This window comes from Balaenoptera ricei, chromosome 4 (genome assembly GCF_028023285.1).
Source record: "Balaenoptera ricei isolate mBalRic1 chromosome 4, mBalRic1.hap2, whole genome shotgun sequence".
NCBI classification, from domain to species: Eukaryota; Metazoa; Chordata; class Mammalia; order Artiodactyla; family Balaenopteridae; genus Balaenoptera; species Balaenoptera ricei.
This window is the reverse complement of record NC_082642.1, coordinates 67,473,063-67,499,233: the sequence shown is the minus strand read 5'-3', so window position 1 is coordinate 67,499,233 and position 26,171 is coordinate 67,473,063. Positions and strand designations below refer to the sequence as shown.

Sequence of the window (26,171 nt, the reverse complement as noted above, 5' to 3'; positions counted from 1 at the left end):
CCACATAGAGGATTGGTGCCAACAAGCACTCACCAGCCCGAGAGGCTTGTCTGCTCACCCGGCAGGGTGGGCGGGGGCTGGGAGCTGAGGCTCGGGCTTCGGAGGTCGGATCCCAGGGAGAGGACTGGGGTTGGCTGCGTGAACACAGCCCAAAGGGGCTAGTGCGCCACAATTAGCCGGGAGGGAGTCCGGGAAAAAGTCTGGAACTGCCGAAGAGGCAAGAGATCATTGTTTTGGGGTGCATGAGGAGAGGGGATTCAGAGCACCGCCTAAATGAGCTCCAGAGACAGGCGCAAGCCGCTGCTATCAGCGCAGACCCCAGAGATGGGCATGAAATGCTAAGGCTACTGCTGCAGCCACCAAGAAGCCTGTGTGCAAGCACAGGTCACTATCCACACCTCCCCTCCCGGGAGCCTGTGCAGCCCGCCACTGCCAGGCTCCCGTGATCCAGGGACAACTTCCCCGGGAGAACACACGGCGCACCTCAGGCTGGTGCAACGCCACATGGGCCTCTGCCGCCGCAGGCTCGCCCCACATCCGTACCCCTCCCTCTCTCCGGCCTGAGTGAGCCAGAGCCCGCGAATCAGCTGCTCCTTTAACCCCGTCCTGTCTGGGTGGGAACAGATGTGCTCAGGCAACCTACACGCAGAGGCGGGGCCAAATCCAAAGCTGAACCCCAGGAGCTGTGGGAACACACAAGAGAAAGGAAATCTCTCCCAGCAGCTTCAGGAGCAGCAGACGAAATCTCCACAGTCAACTTGATGTACGCTGCATACGTGGAATACCTGAATAGACAACGGATCATCCCAAATTGAGGAGGTAGACTTTGGGAGCAACTGTAGGCTTGGGGTTTGCTTTCTGCATCTCATTTGTGTCTGGTCTTATGTTTATCTTAGTTTAGTATTTATAGAGTTTATTATCATTGGTAGATTTGTTTATTGCTTTGGTTGCTCTCTTTCTTTTTTTTTTTAATATATAGATTTTTCTTCCCTTTTCTCTTTTCGTGAATGTGTATGTGTATACTTCTTTGTGTGATTCTGTCTGTATAGCATTGCTTTTACCATTTGTCCTAAGGCTCTGTCTGTCTGCTTTTTTTTTTTTAGTATAGTTTTTGATGCTTGTTATCATTGGTGGATTTGTTCTTTGCTTTGGTCGCTCTCTTCTTTCTTTCTTTTCTTTTTTTTAATTACTTCCTTTTTTTATTTTTAATAACATTTTTATTTTTTATATTAATAACTTTATTTTATTTATTTTTCTTTCTTTCTTTATGTCTTTTTTTCCTCCCTTTTCTTCTGAGCCATATGGCTAACAGGGTCTTGATGCTCCAGCCAGGTGTCAGGCCTGTGCCTCTGACGTGGGAGAGCTGAGTTCAGGACACTGGTCCACCAGAGACCTCTCGGCTCCACGTGATATCAAACGGTGAAAGCTCTCCCAGAGATCTCCATCTCAACGCTAAGGCCCAGCTCCACTCAACGACCAGCAAGCTACAGGGCTGGACACCCTATGCCAAACAACTAGCAAGGCAGGAACACAACGCTACCCATGAGCAGAGAGGCTGCCTAAAATCATAAGGTCACAGACACCACAAAACACACCACCGGATGTGGTCATCATGTCCACCAGAAAGACAAGATCCAGCCTCATCCACCAGAACACAGGCACCAGTCCCCTCCACCAGGAAGCCTACAAACCCCCCTGAACCAACTTTAGCTACTGGGGGCAGACACCAAAAACAATGCGAACTACGACCCTGCAGCCTGTGAAAAGGAAACCCCAAACACAGTAAGTTAAGAAAAATGAGAAGACAGAGAAACACACAGCAGATGAAGGAGCAAGGTAAAAACCCACCAGACCAAACAAATGAAGAGGAAATAGGCAGTATACCCGAAAAAGAATTCAGAGTAATGATAGTAAAGATGATCCAAAATCTTGGAAATAGAATGGAGGAAATACAAGAAGTGTTTAACACGGAAATAGAAGAACTAAAGAGCAAACAAACAATGATGAATGATAATAGGAACATACATATCGATAACTACCTTAAATGTAAATGGATTAAATGTTCCAACCAAAAGACACAGACTGGCTGAATGGATACAAAAACAAGACCTGTATATATGCTGTCTACAAGAGACTCACTTCAGACCTAGGGACACATACAGACTGAAAGTGAGGGGAAGGAAAAAGATATTCCATGCAAAAGAAAGCTGGAGTAGCAATTCTCGTATCAGACAAAATAGACTTTAAAACAAAGACTATTACAAGAGACAAAGAAGTACACTACATAATGATCAAGCGATCAATCCAAGAAGATATAACAATTGTAAATATGTATGCACCCAACATAGGAGCACCCCAATGCATAAGGCAAATGCTAACAGCCATAAAAGGAGAAATCGACAGTAACACATTCATAGTAGGGGACTTTAACACCCCACTTTCACCAATGAACAGATCATCCAAAATGAAAATAAATAAGGAAACACAAGCTTTAAATGACACATTAAACAAGGTGGACTTAATTGATATTTATAGGACATTCCATCCAAAACAACAGAATACACTTTCTTCTCAAGTGCTTATAGAACATTTCCCAGGATAGATCATATCTTGGGTCACAAATAAAGCCTTGGTAAATTTAAGAAAATTGAAATCGTATCAAGTATCTTTTCCAACCACAACACTATCAGACTAGATATCAATTACAGAAAAAAATCTGTAAAAAATACAAACACATGGAGGCTGAACAGTACACTAGTAAAGAACCAAGAGATCACTGAAGAAATCAAAGAGGAAATCAAAAAATACCTAGAAACAAATGACAATGAAAACAAGATGACCCAAAACCCATGGGATGCAGCAAAAGCAGTTCTAAGAGGAAACTTTATAGCAATACAATCCTACCTCAAGAAACAAGAAACATCTCAAATAAAGAACCTAACCTTACACCTAAAGCAATTAGAGAAAGAAGAACAAAAAAACCCCAAAGTTAGCAGAAGGAAAGAAATCATAAAGATCAGATCAGAAATAAATGAAAAAGAAATGAAGGAAACAATAGCAAAGATCAATAAAACTAAAAGCTGGTTCTTTGAGAAAATAAACCAAATTGATAAACCATTAGCCAGACTCATCAAGAAAAAAAAGGGAGGGCTTCCCTGGTGGCACAGTGGTTGAGAGTCTGCCTGCCAATGCAGGGGACACAGGTTCGTGCCCCGGTCCAGGAATATCCCACATGCCACGGAGCGGCTAGGCCCGTGAGCCACAACTACTGAGCCTGCGCGTCTGGAGCCTGTGCTCCACAACGGGAGAGGCCGCGACAGTGAGAGGTCCGCGCACCGCGATGAAGAGTGGCCCCCGCTCGCCGCAACTGGAGCAAGCCCTCGCACAGAAACGAAGACCCAACACAGCCAAAAATAAATAAATAAATAAATTTTTAATAAAAGGGAGAAGACTCAAATCAATAGAATTAGAAATGAAATAGGAAAAGTAACAACTGACAATGCAGAAAATACAAAGGATTATGAGCGATTACTGCAAGCAACTATATTCCAAGAAAATGGACAACCTGGAAGAAATGGACAAATTCTTAGAAACGCACAACGTTCTGAGACTGAACCAGGAAGAAACAGAAAATATGAACAGACCAATCTTAAGCACTGAAATTGAAACTATGATTAAAAATATTCCAACAAACAAAAGCCCAGGATCAGATGGCTTCACAGGTGAATTCTATCAAACATTTAGAGAAGAGCTAACACCTATCCCTCTCAAACTCTTCCAAAATACAGCAGAGGGAGGAACACACCCAAATTCATTTTACGAGGCCACCATCACCATGATACCAAAACTAGACAAAGATGTCACAAAGAAAGAAAACTACAGGCCAATATCACTGATGAACACAGATGCAAAATTTCTTAACAAAATACTAGCAAACAGAATCCAACAGCACATTAAAAGGATCATACACCATGATCAAGTGGGGTTTATCCCAGGAATGCAAGGATTCTTCATTACACACAAATGCCCATTGACAGATGAATGGATGAAGAAGATGGAATATTACTCAGCCATAAAAAGGAACAAAATTGGGTCATTTGTAGAGACGTGGATGGATCTAGAGACTGTCATACAGAGTGAAGTAAGTCAGAAAGAGAGAAATATTGTATTTTAATGCATATATGTGGAGCCTAGAAAAATGGTACAGATGAACCAGTTTGCAGGGCAGAAATAGAGACACAAATGTAGAGAACAAACGTTATGGACAACAAGGGGGAAAGTGGTGGTGTGATGAACTGGGAGATTGGGATTGACATATATACACTAATATGTATAAAATGGATAACTAATAAGAACCTGCTATATAAAAAAATAAATAAAATTGAAAAATTAAAAATAATAACCCAAAAAACCCAGAAAAACAAAGAGTCGTGTACCACATGTTCATTTCAGCTCTATTTATAATAGCCAGGACATGGAAGCAACCTAAGTGTCTGTCCATCAACAGATGAATGGATAAAGAAGATGTGGCACATATATACAATGGAATATTACTCAGCCATAAAAAGAAACAAAACTGAGTTATTTGTAGTGAGGTGGATGGACCTAGAGTCTGTCATACAGAGTGAAGTTAAGTCAGAAAGAGAAAAACAAATACCATATGGTAACACATATATATGGAATACAAAAAAAAAAAAGGTTCTGAAGAACCTAGGGGCAGGACAGGAATAAAGATGCAGACGTAGAGAATGGACTTGAGGACATGGGGAGGGTGAAGGGTAAACTGGGACGAAGTGAAAGAGTGGCATGGACATATATACACTACCAAATGTAAAACTGACAGCTAGTGGGAAGAAGCCACATAGCATAGGGAGATCAGCTTGGTGCTTTGTGACCACCTAGTGGGGTGGGATAGGGATGGTGGGAGGGAAATGCAAGCGGGAGGAGATATCGGGATATATGTATATGTACGGCTGATTCATTTTGTTATAAAGCAGAAACTAACACACCATTGTAAATCAATTATACTCCAATAAAGATGTTAAAAAAAAAAAAAACTAATGTGCATGATACAAGAGGGTAGCACTAGATAAGAAGTGAAGTAGAAAGGAATAAAAGGAAGAAGTATAAATTTTAAAGAAAAAGGCAACTCATCAAATCACTTCAATGAATGCAACAAAAAGTTACCCAATAACACAAATGTCAAATGAGTCTCCTGGTTAATGACTTTATCGTTAGAAGACAGAATGTGTTCTATCTTCTGAGATGAAGGAAAATACATTCCTTTATATCCCCCAATTAGACTGTTTAGTTGATTAAAAATACACGAATAAAAGAATGAAAGAAAGGGGTTGAAAAAGCACATAAATATAATTCAATCTGCCTGTAGGAGTAATATGGGGAAAAAATTTAATTTGGATAGATAAGAATTTTAGAATTAGAATCATTGCACCGCATCTGATAAACTGACAATTAACTCACTCTAAAACCTGCAGATTTAAGGAAGAAATCAGGGGATTATAAATTCATTATATTAAATAATCAAGTTATCTTCTTCTTCAACAAAATACTGATTTCTTTGCTGGAAAAATCTACTTAAATTTCAAAAAGAACTCATAATTATTTTGTAAATCTTGAAGAAATATACAGAGATACAAGAAGTTCCTAAAATTCTTCACCGAAGCATTTATTTGCATGGAAATAAACTAAATTTTCATTGTGACTTGGATTTGAAGTCATGAAAAATCATCACATTTCTTAATATTAGGCCTTCTCCTAAAAGCATTCAATTAATAGTATTAAATCAACAACCAGTCTCATCAAAAAAATGTGATTAAGTTCACTTTACTTTAAGCTTATTTACTTTAATCACTTAATTAAAGTTATTGTAATTAAATCAAGGTTTGGTTTTAAACATTCAGTGAAGTCACACAAAACAGCAATGTTATTATACTGTATTAAGGACAACTTTACCTCTAGGCAGTCATTGAAGAGGAAGAGGGTTACTTGTTCTCCTCTGTCACAGGGGTGCTCACCTAGAGAAACTGTTTCAACTCGCTGAACTAAGCTTCGGTGAGAAGATAAAAGATTAGCCTGGATAGATTGAAAATATTAATAAAAGAGATTACTTTATAGCAAATAATTTTTAAAAGTTAAAATTTAAAAGAAAGTTGTGTTGAGATTCTGTTTATATTATAACTGCAGAATTGAAATACAGTTGAGCCTTTAACAACACAGGTTTGAACTGTGCTGGTCCACTTATACACAGTTTTTTTTTTCAATAAATAAGTACTACAGTACTACACGATCCACAGTTGGTTGAATCCATGAATACAGAACCACAGAAACAAAGAGCCAACTATAAAGTTATATGCAGATTTTCTACTGCACTGGTGGGGCAAGTGCCCTTAACTCCCAGTTGTTCAAGGGTCAACTGTTAACAAGAAAAAGAAAATAAGTTGACAATCATCAAAAATGAATACCTACTGGACATCCATCTACTTCATAAACAACATCGAAAATTTGCTTTTGAGCTTCTGTCTTTCTCTTATCCTCATTAATATGGCTGAAAAATTAATAAGGTTACTTTTAGAACAACAGACTATAAAAACTGTACATACATACATCTCGTGTCACAAACAAAAATCCTTCCATGTGAGTCTATCTTAATTTTGATACTTGTATCTGTTAAAATATTCCCTAAAAGTATCCCACTACATTAAAAAACATTTCATACAACCCTTCAGAAAAGTATATTTTGCTTTAGTCCTTACTATATTCTGTCTTTTTTTTAAACTATACTCACTATATACTTCCTAAAATACGTTACACTGGTATAAACTTCAGGTTAACATAATCTAACTGTAAGTTCAGGTAAGGTTTTATGCAAATCATTCCTAAGTCATATGCTAATCATTTCACTGAAATAAAAATTAAGACTACTGGACAAGATGGAATAAGGAGGAAAAAAATATACTCTGCCTGAAACAACTAAAAAAAAAAACCATCAAAGTATAAAGAAACAGGGTTCTCAAGTCACTGGAAGTCAATTCCTGTGAGACAGGAAACAGTGCAAGGCCAATTATATCTTGTCTACGAAAGATATACTTTACACACAAAGACATAAATAGACTGAAAGTAAAATGATGAAAAAGAGCACAATATATTCTCAAGTGTACATGGAACATTCCCCAGGATAAGCCATAAAATAGGCCTCAAAAAGTTTGAAAGGACTGAAATAATACAAAGTATATTTTCCATAAACAATGAAGTGAAATCAGAAATTGATAACAAAAGGAAACTTTGAAAATTCACAAATATGTGGGAATTAGCCAAAACACTCCTACACAACCAATGGATCAAGAAGTAATCACAAGGGAAATTAGAAAATACTTTCAGATAAACAAAAACACAAAATTTATGGAATATGACTAAAGCAATGGTTAAAGGGAAATTTATAGCTATAAAAGTGTACAATTAGGGGCTTCCCTGGTGGCACAGTGGTTGAGAATCTGCCTGCCAATGCAGGGGACACGGGTTGGAGCCCTGGTCCAGGAAGATCCCACATGCTGCAGAGCAACTAAGCCTGTGCGCCACAACTTCTGAGCCTTGCTCTAGAGCCCACGTGCCACGACTACTGAAGCCTGCACGTCTAGAGCCTGTGCTCCACAACAGGAGAAGCTACCACAATGAGAAGCCCGCGCACCGCAATGAAGAGTAGCCCCCGCTCGCCACAACTAGAGAAAGCCCGCGCACAGCAACGAAGACCCAGTGCAGCCAAAAATAAATAAATAAATAAATTTAAAGAAGTGGAAAAAAAAGAAGTGTACAATTAAAAAAATGATCTCCAATCAGTATCCTAACCTTCTACTGTAAGACACTGGGGGGCGGGGGGGAAGAGCAAGCTAAATCTAAAGCAAGCAGGAAAAAAGGAAATCATAAAGATCAGAGTGAAAATGAATGAAATAGAGAATATAAAAATAATAGAAAAAAATCAACAAAACTAAAAGCTTTTTTCTTTTATGAAAATATGTTAACACTCACTGCTTAATTCGTAGTTCATAGAAAGGATCAAGGAAAATAATGTGTGAGTATGTTAAACCACAAAGTGTTGAAAAACACTATCATCCTGATCCCAAAATAACAAAGCAAAAGCATGAAGGCTGGCTGATTAACATATAATATATAAACATAAGTAAAAGCCAAAATATGTATAATGCTTTCAGCAGCAACAGAAGCTGGTATTCATTAATTTGAGCATTATACTACTGCTGGATCCTTTCACTAGAGCTAGTAACGTTTCTCTCTAGGAGCTCCTTTGCAAGTATTTTTAAGAAACGCTATTTCACATAGAAGCACCTCATGGAATCTCAGAAATCATTTAAATCTATTGAATATGCTTATATGTAAAGCTCAAAGAGGTGAAATGCCCTCGCCCTTCATGAAGCAAAACAATGAACAGCAACAGAGTTTTCAATTCTGATCATATTAGTCTGGAAAAAATCATTTCTGATCAGTGCTATGTCTCCAAGTTAAACCTACAGTAAACAGCTTAAATTTAACAATCAAGTTCCCTAGTAAATTTCTTTGAGTGTATACTTTTAATACATCTCCAACAAACCGTATCAATTTAATTCCATAGAATTCAAAGTAAGAAACAAAAAGTCAAAGCTAATGTGAAAAAAGTATTATAAACTTCTTCTTTTCATCATGGTCAAATTCCCAATTTCCATTTGGGTAGTTTATAAGAATATGAAGACAAAAACAAGCTAAGACTGGAGGTATATGAAGAAAATGTCTACTACTGTATTTATAACATTTTCAAATTTCTAAACCATTGTTACTCTCTGCATAATAGTTCAATACCGGGCTTCCCTGGTGGCGCAGTGGTTGGGAGTCTGCCTGCCAACACAGGGGACACGGGTTTGAGCCCCGGTCTGGGAGGATCCCACATGCCGCAGAGCAACTAGGCCCGTGAGCCACAATTACTGAGCCTGCGCGTCTGGAGCCTGTGCTCCGCAACAAGAGAGGCCGCGATGGTGAGAGGCCCGCGCACCGCGATGAAGGGTGGCCCCCACTTGCCGCAGCTAGAGAAAGCCCTCGCGCAGAAACGAAGACCCAACACAGCCATAAATAAATAAATAAATAAATAAATAAATAAATAATAGTTCAATACCTTCAGAAATATGTTTTTAATTATTGTATGCTTAACAATACTTCTAACATTTTAATGTGTGACTACACTACTATAAAATAATTTAGATACTATTACAGAATTTTGCTATTGATATTTTTCTCACCATTTATGATTCTAATTGTTCTACCAATTCCATTCTAAATCTAAGGAGCAATAAAAAATTGAAATAATGTACTTACGTCATTACCTCCTTTAGTGATCCAATAGCCTTTTCTAGAGTGCTTTTGTCAGGATTTTCTTCAGCTGTATGCTTCTTAAGATCTGTAATGATAAAATGTTTTCTCTATGATTAAAAAAAATTCAGTGGTTTTCCAACTATGACTTAAAAATGCTGTCCACTTTGATAGATACAGGTTGATTAATTTTTAAAAAATAATATCTAACTTTTACTTTTAAAAATGTTTTATGCAATGTTTCCTTTTAAGAGCTCTCCTCTTAAATGTATTAAAGTTTCCATGTTTTTTCGTTGACTAAATTTCCAGAATATGTAACAGATTTTCTTACACTATTTCAATTCCCTTCTAGTAAAGCTTGAGGACTCCCATATTCTTCAAACTCTCTCCATAGTGCTGAAGGAAAACACATGATTCTCAATTAGCTAAGAAATCATTATATATGCTATATTTCATAGCGGGGTCCATGGCTCCATCACAGAGAGCAGTTGGTGTCCTCAAGAGATGGTTTTGTTTAGTTTGTAGGTTCATGAGATGCTTACACTTTGACTCTTCTTATCCAAGTTGCTTATAATGTTCCATCTAACCGTTTGTTCCCTAATACCAGGCCCACCTAATCTTTTAAGTGGAATGATAGAAGAAAGGCTTAGAAATCAAGTTCATTTTAGTCATGACAACATTTGATGGGATTCCTATAAGTACTTAATGAAACAATAATGAAGATAAATTAAAAAAATACCCTGCTTTGTAAAGTTAAAAGTTCATGTATTCATATATTCTTCTTATAATCTGTAAAACAGGATAGCTTTTAAAGACTGGGGAAATCATCTCATATGCTAGTAATTCTGAACTACATTAGATAACCTCAAAGAGAATAAAAATGATCAATTTTTGTAGTTACAACCATAACTCATAGCTTAACCAATATACTTTAAAGACAATAATAGATTAAACAGTCACAAATTTAGCCTCCTTATCTGCTACACACACTACTGTAGTTAAGGTTTGGGGACTAAAATGCTTTATTATACTTATTCCTATTTGTAATTTAATTTTCATACTTAAATTTAAAAAATATAAAAATTGACTGTCCTGGGCTTCCCTGGTGGCGCAGTGGTTGAGAATCTGCCTGCCAATGCAGGGGACACGGGTTCGAGCCCTGGTCTGGGAAGATCCCACATGCCACGGAGCAACTAGGCCCATGAGCCACAATTACTGAGCCTGTGCATCTGGAGCCTGTGCTCCGCAACAAGAGAGGCCGCGATAGTGAGAGGCCCGCGCACCGCGATGAAGAGTGACCTCCACTTGCCGCAACTAGAGAAAGCCCTCGCACAGAAACGAAGACCCAACACAGCCATAAATAAATAAATAAACAAATAAATTAAAAAATTAAAAAAAAAATTGACTGTCCTAGAACTATTCACTACTTTAGTCAGGCAAATATAAAAGCATATAAATATGCCTTTCTTTTCATGCAGCCATAATTTATTCATATTTATTCATAAAAATTGACTCTGCTATAAAAATCTCTTTCATTGGTATCTGTAGTTTAAGTTTTAGAATAAATGGATGTATGTTTCAAGAGTGTTCTGCACAATGTAAGAAAAAAAAAGCATAAAATGAAGCATAAAGAACTTTTACTAAGATTCAGAAAAAGACTAAATAACTTGAGACATATTAATCATCTCTGATCTTGTGATTTTGTGGGTGAATTTCGTGTGGATGTAAACTGATTGTGAAATCAGTGATGCACCATGAAATATAAGAAGACTTTTAGTAGAGAGACAAAGAGAACAATACTAGTCAATATAACTGACATCACAACAAATAAAGCATTTTAAGCCAGAGTGAATTTCTGTAGCACCAGTGATTATTCAGATTATCCATAAAGATATTTCCTATGTAAAAGATATAAGCTTTAAAGCTGAAACCTAAGAGCATTTTGAAAATAAGAAATTTTTCAAATTTTTTAGAACAAAACAATTCCATAGAAACATCCAAAATTGTCTGGAAACAGATCAGACAAGTACCATTTAAAAGTAATGCAACACTGGGTAACCTCTGTACTGGTCGGATGAGAAGTTCAACAAGGCTTTGCCGTCCACATTCTGGTTTAGCTTGGTTTATCTGAAAGGAATTAATTTATTCAATAATTACTTAAAAGGTTTTCTCCAAAGATTAGACATTACATTTATTAGATTACACTTTTATCATTTGTGCCCTGATAAGAACTAAGAGGAGAAGTAGGGTGGCAGTTGTTCTCTGGCAGATTACTGTGGCTAAATAATCCCCCAAGGCCTGAAATGGCCTCCTGGCAAGCCAAGGACTAACACCTTAAACAGAGAGTGAGTTCTCTAAGCATTCGTGTACATTTCATTTGAGTTTCTCTTACATCTACACCATTCAAAAGAAAAAAAACAAATTTAAAATATTAATTATGCTGATACCATTTGGATAAACAAAGTAAGGCACTGGTAAGAAAATAAAATCATTAAAAGCAAAACAAAACTCATCGGAAAATTTTTAGAGGTGTTTGAGAACTAAAACGTGCATAAATTTAAAAAGAAAAAAAAAAACCACAGACAACACTCATATTCATTCAGCTGCCTCTTGGATCCTGCTTGTAGCATGTCAAAACTTGAGAAGTCAAACATCACTGCCACTCTCAGGTAAAGCTAAAGTTAACAGATAACATTAAGGTGTTCTTACATGGATACATTTTTACTAAAAGTATAATTTTAATGAACTCCTTAGATTTTTATTTGAAAGAAATGTACATTACCTTCAGAAAAGCATGAAATCTTGGTTTCTGTTTTTCACATTTAATAATTGTTTCCTTGCTCATTTCAAAGAAGTTCACAAAGGGAGGGTACGTTTTTACCAAATCTTTTGACTAGCAACAATTAAAAAAAAACAACATATTAATTGGTAATGGATGTTACCCTTAGTCAATGAAACTTAAAGTTGAATAATCAATAGTCAAAATCTGACATACTGGACCCAAAATAAAAGTTTAAAATAAGTTTCTTCTCAAGTTAAGTACAGGAATTTATTTTATAAACTTTTCACTAACTACTGAGTTAACTGCTAAACAAAATGCATCAATTGGTACCCAGAGCCTAAAGCCTGAAAAGCAAATAAAGACTCAAAAAGAAAAAGAAGTATATTAAAGCTTATAGTATTGATATAAACATGACAAAGTTTTAAAACTTCTATAAATTCAGAGTATAGTAATTATAGTTGATCTATGCAGAATCCAAGAACATGCTATTATCTACTGAAGGATCCAAACCACCATTAAAAGACCAACTGTACTGGGTAAAATGAAAACAAAAAAAAGGAAAATGTCTTGACTAATTGAGACTAACAGGTATCAAAAAGATATGGGACAATAATTTGCATATTTGGAATTCTCAACCAACCAGAAAAAAAAAACATCTAAGGGATATAGGGAAAAGATTAAAGTTAGGAGACCTCGGAAAACAAAAACAAATGGGCAAGAATCCAAGGCAGTGAAACTTATAAGTCATATCCAAAGAGACTGACAGAAATTTATAAATCCTATTCACAGCACCTCATCCAAAATTAATATACTTTATTTGATAAACTATGTTGTTCTTATCTTAGAGATGAAACAGTTCATTAGAAACTTTTATGCAGACACAAAGACAGTAAAAACTGCTATCAACTAAGGAAAGAAATGACTAAAACTCGATTACTGAAAAATTTAAAAAAATCATTAATCTGTGGCTATTTATAAGAGGCAAATAACATGATATATAGTAAAATGTTTGTAGCACAATACAACAATTAGTGTTCCTAATGATGACCTTAAGCTATCAAGAAAGTGTTAGACTGTATATAGAAGGCATGTTTCAGAAGACAAGAACACTTCTAATATATTTTACAAACACAACTATGTCAAAGTGTTTAAAAAGCTCTCACATTTAAACAGGTAACTTTCATTCCCTGCCAGTCCTTGTTGAGATGATACTTTAATCTGAAAACTTAAAAAAGAAATAAAATACTTACATATTTAAGAAAGATATCACCAATACTTTTGCTTTCATCCCAATTAACAATAAGGTCTTCAAGATCATCCTGAAAAAACACAAAATGGGACTAGGAGATTGATTTTGACAATCCCTTTAACATCTTTTAATATTTAAGATATTCATTTGAAAGATGCACTTTACAATGTATCTTAATTTGATGTGTATAACAATTAATAACATTCTTTCTCCTCAATAAGAAATTAACTTTTTGACTATGAGGAAAATATCCTTTGAAAAATAATTAGGGGGCTTCCCTGGTGGCGCAGTGGTTGAGAGTCTGCCTGCCAATGCAGGGGACACGGGTTCGAGCCCTGGTCTGGGAAGATCCCACATGCCGCGGAGCAACTGGGCCCGTGAGTCACAATTACTGAGCCTGCGCGTCTGGAGCCTGTGCTCTGCAACAAGAGAGGCCGCGATAGTGAGAGGCCCGCGCACCGCGATGAAGAGTGGCCCCCGCTTGCCACAACTAGAAGAAAGCCCTCGTACAGAAACGAAGACCCAACACAGCCATAAATAAATAAATTAATTTAAAAAAAAAAAAAAAGAAAAGAAAAGAAAAATAATTAGGAAAATATAAAGAATGTCAAGTCAATAAGACTTAAGTCTAGGGACTTCCCTGGGTGGCGCAGTGGTTAAGAATCCACCTGCCAATGCAGGGGACAAGGGCTCAAGCCCTGATCCGGGAAGATCCCACATGCCGTGGAGCAACTAAGCCCGTGAGCCGCAACTACTGAGCCCGCGCACCACAACTACTGAAGCCCACGCACCTAGGGCCCATGCTCCGCAACAAGAGAAGCCACCGCAATGAGAAGCCCGTGCACTGCAACGAAGAGTAGCCCCCACTTGCCGCAACTAGGAAAAAGCCCGTGAGCAGCAGCAAAGACCCAACGCAGGCAAAAACAAAAAAATAAAAATAAATAAATTTATTTAAAAAAAAAAAGACTAAGTCTAACTTCCCAGTATGATGTGGTAGTTCAGTATCTTTTCTAATTATTAACTATAAAGCTGATGGTGTGATTAATTATAGAATTAATTAATTATAGAAAACTACTTTTGATCTTGCTGCTGAAGCATCAGCCATTAGAAACTGTAATCTATAACGGGGTCAGCAAACTTTACTTAAAGGGACAGAAGGTAAGTATTTTAAGGCTTGCAGGCCACAAGGTTTCTGTCACACATCCTCAACTCTGTCCTTGTAGAGTGGAAGGAGCCATAGATAATACATAAATGATTGTGTGTGGCTGTGTATCAATAAAACTTTCCTTATCAAAACAAGCAAAACTTTACCAAAATCCTAAATTGGCTGGATTTGGTCCACTGACTATAGTTTGCTAATCCCTGGCCTATAAAATTTCTCAATCATCATCCTAAAATACTACATATTTGCAAAAATTTAGAAGACACTTAAAAGCTTTCTAGGATAATAAAATAAAACACAAATCAGATGATAAAATGAGATGCCAAGAAATGACACGCCCTAATTGAAATCCTAAAAGTGACTTTAAAGTAGAAATTAATCAATAAACTTATACAAGAGCTTTTCAAAGTGTTACATGCAGACCCCCCCCCAAACACACATTTTTAGTGGGATCCATGAGATTAAACTATTTTTATTACAATACTAAGGCATTATTTGACTTTTTTATTCTAATTCTCTCATAAGGATACAACAGAGTTTTCTAGAGGCTATACATATGATGTGTGATACTGCAACAGAATGAATTAAGAAGTAGGCAGGAGAAATAGTCTTCTATTAAGCCAGACAGAAAAAAAAAAAACCATAAACCAACATCACTCCTCACTATTTCTGTTTTGGAAATTAGTTATTTTTCAAAAAGAACATGTTATTTATGCTATCATATAATGAGTCATTATTACTTTAAATTTATTAATGTATGTTTTTAAAACTGGATATCCACACAAAAAAAGATGAACTTAAACCCTCACCTCAGCCAAAAATGAACTCAAGATCAGTTCTAGACCTAATTGTAAGAGTTAAAACAATACAACCTCTAGAAGAAAATATAGGAGAAAATCTTCAAAACCTTGGGTTAGGAAAAAATTTCTTAGATATGACACCAAAAGCACATTACATTTTAAAAAATGGATAAACAGGACTTCATCAAAATTAAAACTTTTGGTACTTCAAAAGACACCACTAAATAAATGAAATGACAAGCAACAACAGGCTGGGAGGAAATACCTGCAAAACACATAGCTGATAAAGGACTTGTATCTATAGTTTACAGAGAACTCTTACAACTCAGTAAGACAACAAACAACCCAACCAAAAAATGGGCACCAGATCTAAGCACACATTTCACAAAGGTAATATATGAATGGCTAACAAGCACATGAAAAGATGCTCAACATCATTAATCATTAGGGAAATGTAAATCAAAATCACTTCACATCCCAGAATGGCTATAAAAGAAAAAGGATAAGTATTGGCAAGAACGTGTAGAAATCTGAACTCTTATACATTACTGGTGAGAATATAAAATGATGTAAAAACCTGGCAGTTTCTCAAAAATTTTAAATATAAGACTACCAATATGACCTAGCAATTCTACTACTCCTAAGTATCTACGGAAGAGAATGAAAGCATGCTCAAACGAAGATTTGCACATAATGTTCGTATCAGCATTATTCCTAACAGCCAAAAACTGAAAACAACCTAAATTTCCATCAGTTGGTGAATGGATAAAGAAATGTAGCATAGCTGTATAATAGACTATTATCTGGCCACACACAGGAACAAACTACTAACGTACTAAATCATAGATGAAATTCAAGAATATGCTAAGTGAAAGAAGCCAGACATAAGACACCACATATTATATATTCACATTTATATGAAGTGTCTAGAAAAGGCAAATTCATAAGAAAGTAGATTAGTGGTTGCCTGGACCCGGGGCTAGGAATTGGGATTAACTACAAATGGGTATGAAGGATCTTAATGGGGAAGGTGAAATGCTCTAAAATGGATTTATGGTGGTGGTTGCATGACTTGGTAAAGTTATTAAAATCATTGAATCGTATATTTTAAAAAGGTTGAATTTAAAGATGTAAAATGTACCTCAATACAGCTGTTAAAAAAACTGAGGCATTTTTAAAAATACTATTCAATTTTTGTTTTAATTTCAAAAACAGTTAATACCAATAGATAAAACCCATATAAACATAAGTTCCTCAGTCATTTTTAAGAATGAAAAGGGACCCTGAGACCAAATAATTTAAGAACCACTACCCTATATTCTGCAGATTCAGAAACGCCAAAAGGAAAAAAATTTACTTCCAATAGCATAAAGGTGAACTCAAGCAAGAATAATTTAACAGCTCACAGAGTCAAGAACTAAGATTTAACTGTTTAAAATTGCACTTGAAAGAAACAAAAGAAGAAAAAGATTATAAATAAGACTAATCTTGGAACAATATAATGTAGTGAATTCTGGCACTGACCAGTTCGTTTTAAATACTGGTTCTAGAGCCTGTTAGTTTTGTGCTGTTAGGCAAGTTACTTAACCTTAAAGTGCTTCAATTTTCTATTATGAAAACTGAGGATAGTAATGACTATCTCATAAAGGATTAAATTAGTTAATACTTGTATAGCACTTAGAAGAAACCCTAACCCTAACCCTATAGTAGTGCTCAATAAGCTATTAACTATATTTTCCTATGTATTTAATATAAATAAGGGAGATATTTGGAAAACTGTGACGCAAAAAAAAAAAAAAACTTATAGCTCTGCCAATATAATCTAGTGGTACATTTTTAAAGTGTAAAAAATTACAGGATGACTGCATATACTTATATAAGAATATTGTTATCAGAAAGCAAAATAATCTCTAGGGGATCTGAAAAATAGTCTACTGTTTCTGGTTAACCTTTAAATCCTCGTGCTTGTTGATTAAATAAAGATCTCTGCCCTAATCAACTGTTAGCTCAGGGACTAAGTAAAGAAACTAAGGCTTAGAGACATTAATTTGTCCCAAATCACACAGTTGTGAACCAGTATTCATACTCAGGCTTGTCTGACTCCTGATTCTACGTCATTCTACTTGATCTGTACCACAGTTCTCCCCATCAGAAACGGGGAGTCAGGTGGGCAGGCGAGCCCCAAAGAGCATTATTCATAGTGCCACCATTTCTTACAATGTTTCTGTAGGAATATGCTTGACTCAGTTTCGTACAGACCCTGGGACATGTCTCCTCCTTGTCCATTACACAATTCTCCATCGGATGCTCCCAAAGTTACCTCCTGACCATAAGAAAGGGGAACTCTATAGTTCTAAGACATAGAGCATAGCTCCCAAAGCATATTGCAAAAGTAGAGGAAGTTGTAAGCAGATGGGATTAAGAAAGCTAAGTTCCTTCCTTCTCTTCTTCCTCGCTAAGATTTCTTCTGTCCTGTTACCATCTATTTTTATACAAGATGGGTTTCTCTTTTGCTTAGCTCACAATACACCAAATTAACAGATTTCCCAGTATACACCTGTTCCTGAAACAAGTACAAGGTACCTTAGGACTTACACTAAATTAGCAAATAACAAAGCATAAACACAGAAAGAAAACCTTCTCCCTCCAACCCTTTCCTTTCTCTTTTGTTTCATCATAGTTCCATACAAAAGCAGGCATTTGCACATCAAGGACCAATGGTGATTAGCCCTGAAAAGGAAAAATTCACACATAGGAAAAGAGGTGTTCATAACAATCTCAAAAATTCTCAACTTAATCTAAATATTAGCATGCTAAAAGTTGGAGGCAAATTAAGAATAAGGCTAAAGGTATCCACATGATATCTAGGATGACAAAATACACTAAGTTCCAGTCCTGATTTGGACATTTAAAAGCAGCATGACCAATGTTCAGCAAATATTTACTGATAGAAATCTAAGTGCCAGACAATGGTTGTAAACACAGTGGGTAAAAAATGATTCTAGTCCTTCACAAAACATCTAAACATTAGTTTACTTGCCTTCTGAATTTAGTTTATTGGTAATATGAATTGCTATTGTCATTTATTGAATGCTCAGTGTTAGGCACTATGCTTAGTGACTTATAAAAATGTAAAAATTGAGAATAAAAATTTCACAACCACCCATGATTCATATACTATACCCATTTTACAGATAAGAAAACTGAAGCAATTAAAGTTACCTTACTTCAAACCCAAATCTACTTTATTCCACAGTCCATCTCTGAAACCACTATGGAATGCTATAAAATACAGATACCAGTGCTTCCCAGGAATACCATACCAATAAGATGATATGAAAAACTGTACAAACCTAAGCCACATTTACACGGTTTATTCATTTACATATTAAAAGAATAAATCTACAGCATGATAATCAAGAAGCAATACAGCATTAGTAATAGTCAGGACATGGAAAGAAACTAAGTGTCCATAAATGAATTAATGGATAAAGAAAATGTGGTATATACAATGAAATATTATTCAGCCATGAAAAGAAGGTTATCCTGCCATCTGTGACAACATGGATGGACCTTGAGGGCATTATGCTACGTGAGATAAGTCAGAGAAAACAAATACTATATGATCTCACTTACATGTGGAATCTTTAAAAAAAAAAACGTCATAGATACAGAGAACAGACTGGTAGCTGCCAGAGGCAGGGGGAGGAGGGTGGGTGAAATGCGTAAACGTGGTCAAAAGGTGCAAACTTCCAGTTATAAGAAAAATAAGTCCTTAGGCTGTAATGTAGAGCATGGTGACTATAGTTAACAATACTGTTTTGTATATCTGAAAGTTGCTGAGAGTAGATCTTAAAAGTTCTCATCACAAAGGAAAAAAAAAAAAAACTATGTGTGGTGGCAGATGTTAACTAAACTTATTGTGGTGACCATTTTGCAATACATACATATATCAATCCATTATGTTGTACACCTAAAACTAATACAATGTTATATGTCAATTTTATCTCATCAGAAGGGGGAGGCAAGACAACATTAGGGTTTAGGAGAACAGACTTAGAAGTTAGACAAAAAAGGGTTCAAGTTCAGTGTCCAGAATTTATTATATGACTGACTTCAGAAAAGGTATTTAATCTCTGTATGTAGCAGTTTCACATCTGTAAAATGTGGACAATTACAATATCAACTTCTTGGTAATGTTCAATAGATGTGGCAGTACTTGATAAATGGTGGGCTACATTCAAAAGAGAAAAAAAATGTTATGCAACAAAATTTTAGGAGTATTTGGGTTATGGGATTATAGGTTTTTTCTACTCCTTTTTCCTTTTCTCCTTTATTTTACAAATAAATGTTTGACAGCACACATTGGCATCACTGTAGAAAAAAACACAGGTTTTAAAATTTTAAATGTAGGACAAACCTGAAATCAGCTAAAAAACAACTACTAGTTGAAATACTGGTAATCCAAGTTTATAAAAGAAGCTTAAAAAATTATGTTACACATTAGAAAACTAAAGGGTGACCATCGTTTTCAAAGCTCCAGTGACTCACTAGTGAATGAAACAAAAAAGCAGCCTCACAGATATAGAGAACAAACTAGTGGTTACCGGTGGGAAGATGGAAGCGAGGAGGGCAATATAAGGGTAGTGTGGAAAAAGAGGGTTATTATGGGATTATATGAAATTATGTATATGAAACTTTTGAAAGCACTATAGAATTTAGAGACTCTTTCATCTAGTTAAAAAAAAAAATATTTTTTTCTTTTTTAAAAAAAAGCTCCAGTCAATCAGAGAACATGATTTTCTGAATTGAGATTATGATCCTATACACATAAAAAGTATGTCACATTTTATATTGGACGGGAACTTGCACACCCAGACTGGCTAAATGACTAACACAAAGTGATCCACAAATTAGTAGTAAAACACCAAGATGAAAACCTGCTTTCCTTTCCACTCTACCTTTATGCCTCTCAGTGTTTCTTACGGAAAAAAAAAAAAAAAAAAACCATTCCAAGAAAATTTTACTCTTCAAATATCCAGAATCCTAACTGCAAATAAGGAGAAACTAGCCTGAGATTCTATAGCTTTTTAAGAAAAGAAAGCCTCCTTCAAAATTACTTGTAAATCTAGAAATAAGTGAAATATGGTCAAGGATTTTGATAAAATACAAAATACAAGCATTTGATAAATTGCATTTTTATTAACTTCTAGATCTTTTATATTTTTGTCCACAATGTGCAGTAAAATCAAAAGTAAGTTAATGTATTTGTTTGAAAACATTCTGTAATTCAGATTGATCTTTTTATTATAATATAGAATAAACATTTAGGGAAAAGTTTTCAATCAGCAATAATAGCACGCCTCAGATAAATCTCATTGGCTATGATATTGCCACTGCACAAAGCTGGAATAAACATTAATGTGGGTTGTTTTGAGAGGAAAACTGATAAATTTTGCTCAGGCATCACATAGGAAAAATAAGAGGAAATAATGCTAAACTACTTTTAAGGGTTCAGCTAAACCTGTCCCAAAATTACTTTACTATGAGAGATTGATACCTGGAATTCATGGACCCTTCATCAAGGGAAAATCATTAAAAAGAGGATAGCATTGTCTTACACGGTTTTGGCATGTATCTGACCATACAGATAGAGAGAAATGAATGAAATGATCTCGAGTCCCTTCCAACTTCACAGTTTTTCAAACAAACCAAAGCAAAACAAAAACACACAACTTAAGATGAACAACAGCAGGAAAATAAGAAAAATAGTACTAGCAAACACATGTCTCTATAGAAAAGACTTCATAAGGTCTAAATTCCTTATTTTCAAATTAATCAAAATCAAAAAACAGGCAAACAGCAAATATGAATAAGGCACTGGAGCAAAGGGACAAAAGAAATTTTAAATACAAAACTTATTTAGCTGGTCAGAAGTACCTGAAAAATCATAGTAAATATACACAACGTAAAAAGAATTACCACATTAACATATACAAATTTACCTTTATCTTAGTGTGCACATCAAAGATATCTGGAATACTACCAAAAATAGTCTTAATCTCTTCTGGTGCAAGGATAGGCCCACCTCGTTGTCCTTCCTCTTCTAATGGCACTTGAAATAACTAAAAGGTAAAAAAGATTAGTTTAGGTAGATTGTGGAAAAAGAAAAAAAAAATTAAAAATCTAACATACAGACAGTGATAAAGGAGAGCTATGATGTTAATGGAAAAGAAAAAAAAGTTGAAAAAAAAAAAACTTCTTCTTAAATTTGAGACCTTTTCTCATAACATTTTCTAGTCTGTTTTATCCTATTTATTTATTCATCTGTGTGTATATACAATCTTGTAATAAAATGTTACATTAGAATCTAATAAAAGTTTATTACAGTTCTACAAATCATTAAAATTGTTAGTATGATTCAGAGTAATTTCTACTTTTTTATTCAAGTAACTAAGGAACAAAGCAATAAGCAGTCATACACTTAATATAAGTACTAAATGTTTTTAAATGGTAGCAAAAAAACTCGGTTTAGGGGGAAAAGACTGGACGTGAAGCTAGAAGACCTGTTTATAACCATGTTGATCTGAGGTGGAGCTGAGGCAGTGATGCTAGCGCTGGGGAGCGGCTGCAAATACAGATCATCGTTAGCAGAGAGGTCTGACTGCACAGAGACCATAATAAATCAATTGCTTGCGGACTCATATCAAAACCCTATCAGTGAGTGGCAAGTGAAAACAAGCTCAGGGCTCCCACTGATTCTGCATTATGGTGCGTTGTATAATTTTTTCATTATATATTACAATGTAATAATAATAGAAATAAAGTGCACAATAATGTAATGCCCTTGAATCATCCAGAAACCATCCCCCGCACCCCCACCATACCTGGAATAATTGTCTTCCACGAAACCGGCCCCTGGTACCAAAAAGGTTGGGGACTACTGTATTATATGATTCCATTTTATGACATTTTCAAAAACCACAAAATTGTAAAAATGGAGAAGAGATCAGTGGTTACCAGGAGGTGGAAGGAGAAAAGGGTGTGACATAAAGGAATAGTACCAGGAGTTTTTTGGGGGATGGAAATATTCTGTATCCTGATTGTAGTAGTGGTTAAACAAATTTTCACATGTGTTAAAATTCACGGAAATGTACATCAAAGAGTCAATTTTACTATATAATTAATAAAATTTGACTTAAATTTTAAAATGTTCATTGACTATTCAAAGTAAAAATAATAATGTATTATTGTGTTCTTAACATATGTAGAAGTAAAATGAATGACAACAGCACAACGGGCAGGAGGGGATTGAAGGAAGCAAGGAAGGGGGGGAAGAAAGTACATTCTAAATAGTAAGAAACTTCATTAAGATTATGAATTGTTCCTATTTTTAAGAACGACTACAATTCTACAACAGTTTATCCCCCCCTTAAAACAAAAAATATATATACACACACACACACACACACACACACACACACACACATATATTCAGGCTTTCCATTTCTGTAAGTATGGTGAAAGCTACCTGCTGAAAACAAAATACTGAAGAAAAACCTCTTTCTAAATACAGCGATAAGTTGACAAGAAAGTGAGTTACCTTCAGAGGCCAAAATCTAAGTGAAAGTAGAAAGTTGAGTACTAAATCAACTTTTGCCCCAAAGACATTTGCCTAAACTGATGAAAGTTGAGCTTCACCTATAAAAGCCTCAGTGGGAACAGAAGACCGACACAAAACCTAGTTTCCAACATACTAACAACTTCCAGTAAAATTAAAAGTGTGTTTAGGGCTTCCCTGGTGGCGCAGTGGTTGGGAATCCACCTGCCAATGCAGGGGACACGGGTTCGTGCCCCGGTCCGGGAAGATCACACATGCCGCGGAGCGGCTAGGCCCGTGAGCCACAACTACTGAGCCTGCGCGTCTGGAGCCTGTGCTCCGCAACAAGAGAGGCCGCGACGGTGACAGGCCCGCGCACCGCGATGAAGAGTGGCCCCCGCTTGCCACAGCTAGAGAAAGCCCTCGCACAGAAACGAAGACTCAACACAGCCATAAATAATAAATAAAAAAAAAAAAAGTGTGTTTAACCAATGATCCAGAAATTCCAGGTTTTTGCCCAGAATATGTTCTCAAGGAGCCATGAATAAGAATATTCACAGCAGCACTACTAGTAATAGTAAAAACAAACAGCAACGAAACACTAAAACAAATTTCAATGTCTATTAAAAATAAAAGTTCAAAAAGTTGAAATATTCATACAGGAAAATGAATTACCGCTACATGCAGTGACACAGGTGTGTTTCAAGAACATTTCTATCAAGTGAAAAAAGCAATTCACTAAAAAATATATACTGTTACATTTGATTTTCTACACATATGTGACAGATCTATAAGGAAAATGATAAGCACAAAATTCCAGATTACAGTTATCGCTGAGAGCAGGGAAAGAAATGGAATTGGGAAAAAACACAATAGAGGATGCAAAGGTATCTGTAACCATTTATAAGCATTCCTTTATCTAGTCAACATCTAATTAAAAATCCTAAACAAAAATATTCAGACACCAAAATACATCAAGATTCATTAAAACTTCTCAGTATTCTTAAGACACAATACCTTAAAACAGTTCTACTGTGTTTGTTTTAATCCCTCATATAAAATTAGTTAGCCAAAAAACTATTGATTCTACCTTTCCAATATTTCTCAAATCTATCCTCTTTTCATTCTCACTGATATTATCGTAAGAAGTTCAGGTTCTCAAAATCTCTAACCAAGACTGCCAAAATAACCTCCAAGTTGATCTCCTTGCCTCCACAATTTCCCCTTCTTCAATACCTCCTTCAAAGTGAACCAAGTTCCCTTCTAAAATACAAGTCAAGTGATATCATCCCCCCTCCCATCAAAAATTCTTCTATAATTACACATGACACACTGTACAAAGGCCTTCTCCAGTCTGGCATAAGCAGTCTTAACTCCCACTGTATCCATACTCCAACCCCTATCCCAGTCCCCTTAACCCACCCTCAACTCTAATCCCCCTAGACTACTCTGTAATACCTTGAATGATACACATCTTCAATCGTTTGTACTGTTGGAATAATCTCAAATACACTTCCTACCATACTCTTTGCATGCACCAATCATAATTATGCTTTAAAACTCACTTCAATTTGTATCTTCTTCATGATACTTTTCCCAATGTTCAACCATTGAAAATTCCAGACCAAACCTTCCTTAAGCTGGAAGAGGAGCAAAATTCTCACCATACAAATCTCCAAATACCTTAACTAAACCTCCCTCATGAAGTTCATAACCTTCCACTTGGTATTATAATAGGTGTGTATGTTTTAACTCCTCTTCCAGTCTAAGTTCCTTTAAAACAGGAACCCTCTTTAACACCTGTCACAAAACTTTATATTAATAGGTACCTAAGGGGGCTTCCCTGGTGGCGCAGTGGTTGAGAATCTGCCTGCCAATGCAGGGGACACGGGTTCGAGCCCTGGTCTGGGAAGATCCCACATGCCGCAGAGCAACTGGGCCTGTGAGCCACAATTACTGAGCCTGCGCGTCTGGAGCTTGTGCTCCGCAACAAGAGAGGCCACGACAGTGAGAGGCCCACGCACCACGATGAAGAGTGGCCCCCGCTTGCCAAAACTAGAGAAAGCCCTCGCACAGAAACAAAGACCCAACACAGCCATAAATAAATAAATAATTAAAAAAAAAAAAGGTACCTAAGTATTATTTGGAATACATCAACAAGCTTCTGGATAGTCACTTAATTTGGGGGCTAAGTTAAAATTAAGCTATTCCAAATCCAAACTAAAAAAAAAAAAAAAAAAAAAAAAAAAAAAGCTTAAAGAGAACACTATCATGAATTTAGACCACAATCTTTTAAGTAAACTTAGGTGAGTTTATACTAAGCACAGTGGTATGAAAGTCTGTCTACAGTGTAATAATTACAAGTGCTTTTAAAAAAGAAGTTTTAGTGAATTTAATTGATATGCAAATTAAAATTCTGAAACTCCAGTGCCTTTACCATGGCCTGAAAGGATTTACATTTCTAGGTAATAAATGCTACCGAAGTACATGAACAGTATATGCCAAAAGGATTTTCTGCTACTCAACCCCATTTTGGCTGACTATAAAAACTTCAACAAGAAACTCATCTAGGATGATTTCCCTTGAGGAAGAAGAGCAGAGCTGACTTAAAACAAGTGAAGTTTAATATAGCAGAGGGCCTCATAAAACCCTGACTACTGCTAAACAAATTAACTGTGAAGAATAATCTCTCTGTGAATACCAAGAAAGAAGTCTTTTCATTTCTTATTCATGCATTTTATCAATGGTACAAGCAACTAAAGGCCATTATATTGGACCTTAATGAGATATATTAAGATTTCAAATAGAGATGAGTTAAAAATTAAACCCAAATCAGAAACTCCCTATCATTTTTCTATTCAAAGTCAAGCTTGGTGGTATCAACCTTATTTTCCTGACAAACTATCTCCTTCATTACCACAACCAAAGTTATTCCTTCTTTCTACAGATTCCAAATAATGTCCTATTATTGTGTCTTTCAGAACCTTGAATTTTGATTTATTCCTTAATATCTTCTTCAATCTCAACCTACAAGGATTCATTAGAATTGTTTTTCTTCAGAAATAACTTCATAGTACATTTTAATATTAGTAAGCAATGAGTCAACATATGACTACTGCATAATTTAAGAAAACTCGACACAGTAAAGGACTACTAAAAAAAATTACTGACAGCCATATTGTTATGCTTCATTGCTAATTGCTTTTCCA

At 35.8% G+C, this 26,171-nt stretch overlaps 1 protein-coding gene and 1 non-coding gene across 6 annotated transcripts in view; both read right to left on the bottom strand.

Moving 5' to 3' along the window:
* The window catches only part of ECT2 (epithelial cell transforming 2), a 69,380-nt gene that overhangs the window by 25,286 nt on the left and 17,923 nt on the right, over positions 1-26,171 (bottom strand). For all 5 annotated transcript variants that reach the window (XR_009503071.1, XR_009503070.1, XM_059922006.1 and 2 more), the window contains 7 exons: positions 21,368-21,487; positions 13,402-13,470; positions 12,152-12,262; positions 11,400-11,496; positions 9,376-9,457; positions 6,487-6,565; positions 5,974-6,093 (listed from right to left, as the gene is read on the bottom strand). Coding sequence is in view for 3 of the 5 variants with exons in the window: in XM_059922006.1 (XP_059777989.1) it covers positions 5,974-6,093; positions 6,487-6,565; positions 9,376-9,457; positions 11,400-11,496; positions 12,152-12,262; positions 13,402-13,470; positions 21,368-21,487 (678 nt within the window). In the remaining 2 variants the exon portion in view is untranslated. The remainder of the gene's footprint in view (positions 1-5,973; positions 6,094-6,486; positions 6,566-9,375; positions 9,458-11,399; positions 11,497-12,151; positions 12,263-13,401; positions 13,471-21,367; positions 21,488-26,171) is intronic.
* Positions 20,630-20,770, bottom strand: LOC132365635 (U4 spliceosomal RNA). The gene has a single exon (XR_009503160.1). It is a non-coding gene; the product is annotated as a U4 spliceosomal RNA (small nuclear RNA).